General features: G+C 36.1%; 2 protein-coding genes across 2 annotated transcripts in view; one reads left to right on the top strand and one right to left on the bottom strand.

Moving 5' to 3' along the window:
• The first annotated feature begins 687 nt into the window (after positions 1–687).
• LOC105123592 (sugar transport protein 8) lies at positions 688–3,887 on the top strand. Its single transcript, XM_011023252.1, has 4 exons — positions 688–1,120; positions 2,058–2,377; positions 2,529–3,155; positions 3,271–3,887. Exons 1-4 carry the CDS (start codon positions 1,000–1,002, stop codon positions 3,679–3,681), a joined length of 1,479 nt encoding a protein of 492 aa, XP_011021554.1. The 5' UTR covers positions 688–999; the 3' UTR covers positions 3,682–3,887.
• Positions 3,888–4,075: 188 nt separating this feature from the next.
• The window catches only part of LOC105123593 (Cupredoxin superfamily protein), a 2,493-nt gene continuing 1,376 nt past the window's right edge, over positions 4,076–5,192 (bottom strand). Inside the window, exon 2 of the mRNA XM_011023253.1 lies at positions 4,076–4,757. Within this exon, the coding sequence (XP_011021555.1) occupies positions 4,372–4,757 (386 nt within the window). The 3' untranslated portion in view covers positions 4,076–4,371. The remainder of the gene's footprint in view (positions 4,758–5,192) is intronic.

The raw sequence follows: 5,192 nt of genomic DNA, 5'->3' as shown, positions 1-5,192 counted from the left end.
AAAAAGAAAAGAAAAAAAAAAAAAATAGTGTCTTCTATATATATATATATATATATAATACCACGAAGGAATATAATCAAAGAGGTGTGAGGATTTTATCCAAAAACCCTGTCATCATGTTTTCCATGGAGCATCACTTTAGGCATCAAATTAATATTTCATCTACTTAATTGATTTGCCAAATTAAAATAACCTAATATGCAAAATTCTTTTTTATATATAAATAATTCTCATAAATATTCCATGAGAACAACATATCTAATTTTATTAATATATAGTTTTTATACAGTTTTCCTGAAATAATTATTACTTTATTTTTACATGTAGACGGATAAAAATTATCAAGATATATATATTTTTACTTAATTTTCAAATCATGATAATTTTTTATTAAGAAAATCATTTTATTAATAAAAAAATATGTTTTATATTTAAAAAAGGAAATACATGAACAAAAAAGCTAATTTTAACTTGAGATGTTTTTGACAAAAATTCAAAAGAAAAAAACTTTTTGTCTAGACAATTTCTTAAAGAAACAAAAAAAAAATTATGTTAAATGCAAGTTGTTTTCTGCTTTGTTATGAAAATAATTTGGCCTTTATAGTAGTACGATGGATTTCATATATAAATTAAGTAAAACAACTCATGTTCACACACCAAAAACAAATTAATTAAAATAAAAACTTGCAGCGTATCGTTGACTATCCATAAGAACACATGTACAATACCACCTAGGAGTATAAAAGAGGTGTAAGAATTTTATCCAAAAACCTGGTCACTATGTTCTCCACGGAGGATCATCATTTTAGGCATCCAATATTAATGTTCCGATTACCTAAAGGAATTGATTTGCTAAATCAACGAAACCTTTCCTTACTTGTACTAAATGTATCTCTCGCCAGCCTACAAAAGCCAAGCAAGAACCTGTAATCCTTGTCTACACGTTTCATTCTTTACTTTTTGTAATTTTTCCCTTGATAAGTACATCGAGGAAGGGAGATGACAGACAGTGAGAAGCATGATCAGGATTTCCCATCAAAATTCACTGTTTACGTGGTCATATGTTGGATTCTTGCAGCTTTTGGTGGCTTCATGTTCGGTTATGATATTGGAATTTCAGGTATGCAGTCTTTAAGAAAAAAAAGAGGAGTTAAACCAAATACACTATTACATTGTAATTTTTAACAAAGAAAATAAGTAGTACTTGCAATTGCATGTATATACCACCAAGATATTGTGGTGGTCTGAGTAACATGGTTTTCAGAGCATGCCCATTACATTACCCTCTTTTTGTACTTTTCTCTTACTATGTTTATTGGATACTGGGACTCTTTATTTACTTTGTAAGAGAAATTAAAATTAAATACACTGACACTTGTAATGCAAACATTTCGATACAGTACTACAGTATTTTCCCTGTTGAGCGCACGTCCTGTGCAGTTAGTTGTTCAGAAAAATCCAGATTTCTCTCCTTTTCTGGGAATGAATTTGTTCAGTGCTGTAGTCTCTGATGAAAAGAATAAAAGCAGCTAAATCAGAGCATGATGAGTATTTTCATTCGGTTTCATTATTTTAAAAATGGAGTGGGATCCGGCATTGAATATCATAAATTCATGTGGTAGCACTACTAGAACTCTCAGTAAATAATAGCACATTTTTCAATAAAAATTGGACTCTATATTAAGGGTATTAATAAAATGATAATGGTGCCTTAGGATGATATATATACATATATATTTTACTTCTGGTTAAAGTGAAATTAAAAATTCTCCAAAAATTGCTCCCAATTCTTACGTATGACCATGTAGTTCTTTAATTCAGTGAACTTCACGTATCTTATTCAGGGTATAAATAATGGTACTGAATATTCGTATAGTTAAAGACTCTGTATATAACACTTCTGTCAACTGAAAATTTCAGTATGAAGTTAAATTCTCTTATCCTGGAAAAGGGTAAGATTGAAAGGTGATGGTCGCTCTGTTTTCAGTTCAAATCAATTGTGGGTTATGCCGATTGATCTAAAGCAATGTACATGATGATTTTGTATCGATAATCAGGTGGAGTGACAGCCATGGATGACTTTTTGATCAAATTCTTTCCTACTGTTCATGAAAGAAAGCTTCATGCCAAGGAAAACAATTACTGCAAGTATGACGATCAATATCTTCAACTTTTTACATCTTCGCTCTACCTTGCCGCCCTTGTTTCGAGCTTTGGTGCATCAAAGGCATGCACCAAATTTGGCCGAAAGCCGACAATTCTTGTTGCATCAGTATTTTTCTTGTTTGGAGCAGCCGTCAGTTCTAGTGCTCAAAACATTTGGATGCTAATCATTGGCAGGATTCTCCTTGGTTTTGGGGTAGGATTTGGCAATGAGGTATGCATATTTGAGAAATATTTTGTTTCTGAGTTCTTTCTAGTCGATAAAACTTTCTTCTCAGAATATTGTTTTGCAGCTTTATTTTAAATTGGTGCCGCATTGGGTAGGTTAATGAGAACCTTTAGCACAATACTGAAAAACTTTGCAGGCGGTTCCTCTGTTCTTATCAGAGATAGCACCTGTGGAGCGTCGGGGGGCTGTGAACATCCTGTTCCAATTCTTTGTTACAGTAGGGATATTCTTTGCAAATCTAGTCAACTATGGCACTTCGAAGATGCATCCATATGGATGGAGAGTATCCCTGGGCCTTGCTGGTGTGCCAGCTGTGTTCCTGTTTATAGGATCCATAGTCATCACCGAAACACCAACAAGCCTAATTGAACGAGGAAACGAAACTGCAGGGCAAAGCACGCTCAGGAAGATTAGAGGAGTCGACAATGTTAATTCTGAGTTCGAGCAAATTAAAGCTGCCAGTGAGATAGCCAGGCAAGTCAAGCATCCATTCAAGAAACTCATGAAGCGCTCTAGCATGCCCCCACTAATTATAGGCATCCTGTTGCAAGTCTTTCAACAGCTTACAGGAATCAATGCTATAATGTTTTATGCACCTGTCCTGTTTCAAACCGTTGGATTCAAAAATGATGCTTCACTTTTGTCAGCTGTGATAACTGGAATTGTAAATGTGCTTAGCACATTGGTCTCCATCTTTTATGTGGATAAGGTTGGGAGGAGGGTTCTGCTTCTTCAAGCCTGCGTGCAGATGTTAATAAGCCAGGTCAACATTCCTTTCTGTTTGCCTTTAATTTTATTGCCAAATCTGCTGGAGTATACTTGTATGACGTATTTTGCAGTTTATCTGTTTTGCTGAGTGAAAAGTTTCTGTGATGCAGACTGCAATTGGAGGAATTTTACTAGCTTTCTTGACACCTACAGGCTCGCTTACCAAATTACAAGCAGCTTTTGTTGTGGTGCTGGTGTGTATGTTTGTCATGTCCTTTGCATGGTCCTGGGGTCCTCTTGGCTGGCTGATACCAAGTGAAACATTTCCTCAAGAGACCAGAACTGCAGGGTTCGCTTTTGCAGTTAGCTCAAACATGCTCTTCACTTTCCTCATAGCTCAGGCATTCTTATCGATGCTGTGTAATATGCGTGCCTTTATATTTTTCTTCTTTGCTGGCTGGATTCTCAAAATGGGGTTGTTTGTGTATTTCCTGTTGCCGGAGACAAAGAATGTGCCAATAGATCTTATGGTTGAAAGAGTTTGGAAGCAGCATCCGGTCTGGAAAAGATTCATGGATTAATGGTAATCGTAATTAAGTGGTAGAAGATAAAGTCCAATGTGATAAAAAAAAAAAGTCAAATAAGGCAGTTTAAAGATTTTGGTGTGTACGTATTCTGATTATACCTGTTTGGATTTTGGAAGCTTGAAGGCGTCTCCTGGAAGGAGGCATCTTGAATTCATGTTTCTACTGAATGCAGTTTATTTTATTGAATTAATGATGTTTTTCTCTTAGTTTGGTTTTGGGAGGACAGATGATTTGTGTTGACCGAGGACCGAGGTTCTATCTCATTTGTGATTGGAATATGTATGGTACTTGAGTTTCGGAAATTACAGCTTACTTTCTTGAAAACCAGAAATTACATTTGCCTTATGCCTAGCCATCTGCTAATATATGTGCCTGCAAGAAATGTGAATTATATTAACGGTAGTATGCTTATTTGAAATTAAAACTTTGAGCAGCAAAACAACAGAGCCTTTGAGAAGCAGGTGCATCGCCCATCTCTATACACCAGAGATCAAAACTCACACCATGTTCTATCCACTGCCGATAGGGTCTATCATATGAACACAACCATGTACCAGGTTCAGAGTTCAATCCAAACAATTGATCAAAGTTTCTAACAAAATGATTATAGATCACTTTTTTGATTGCATTGACCTGCACAACATCTATCGTCCCCCGAATTCTCAGCACAACAAAGCCTCCAAATTAAGCAAGATTGATATAAAAAAACGTTGCCAAAACCGCCATTGCCAAACCAAAGCTACCAAAAGGACTTCTCAAAGCCTTCAATGACAAGGCATTACTTGAGGCCGGCCCGGCTACTTTGGCAGAAGGAACTGGCGGGGAGGGCATTGAAGAAGATGCAGGAGTTTGTGCCCTTTCATCGCTCCGTAGCACATTAATGTCAACCTTCTGTCCAGCTTGGCAATGGCCAGGGACACCACAGAAAAAGAAGTGGTGACCACGAGTCTTGATAGTGATTGAATCATTGCCAGTGGTGTAGGTTGCAATAGGGGCAGAGGTATTGCATGCTTTGTACATTGCATGTGTAACTCGCATCACATTGTGAAATTGAGCATTGTATTCGAAAACTGATACACCCATTGACAGTCAACATGTAAGTGCATGTATTGTTTTAGGTAGAACCACAATTAAAAGGACATGAAGATATAAATCCTGAGCAAAAAGCTAGGCAAAATGGCAAATATACTGTTGTGCAAGATGAATAACGAGAACTCCAAGGATCTATTGCACCAGTCGGCACTGTATATTGCTATTTAAGTATATGAAAATAAAATATGCCTTCTTTAAAAAGGGGTGAAGGGCATCTTCACTTTACTTCAAATATTAATGATCTCCATTCCATTCTCATCCACAATGCATTATTTGCCTTTCAGTTTGTACTTACAGAAACAAGAAAAATCAGGTGAATGGGTTAAAGCATAGCTTTCAACATATGCCTAAACTAAGCAAAGCCAAGAAAAAGACGGCCATTAAAGCTTTGGAATATTAGTGTTACAACCCCG

This window comes from Populus euphratica, unplaced genomic scaffold (assembly GCF_000495115.2).
Source record: "Populus euphratica unplaced genomic scaffold, PopEup_1.0 scaffold9.1, whole genome shotgun sequence".
In the NCBI taxonomy this organism is placed as follows: Eukaryota; Viridiplantae; Streptophyta; class Magnoliopsida; order Malpighiales; family Salicaceae; genus Populus; species Populus euphratica.
Note: the sequence above shows the minus strand (reverse complement) of the source record. Positions and strands in the feature narration are given on the sequence as shown.

Bases quoted from the DNA above. Each gene is read 5' to 3' on its own strand.
- LOC105123592 (XM_011023252.1), top strand. From the start codon at position 1,000: ATGACAGACAGTGAGAAGCATGATCAGGATTTCCCATCAAAATTCACT. The intron at 1,121-2,057 runs GTATGCAGTCTT...ATCGATAATCAG, and splicing joins TTATGATATTGGAATTTCAG to GTGGAGTGACAGCCATGGAT. The intron at 2,378-2,528 runs GTATGCATATTT...AAAACTTTGCAG, and splicing joins GGGTAGGATTTGGCAATGAG to GCGGTTCCTCTGTTCTTATC.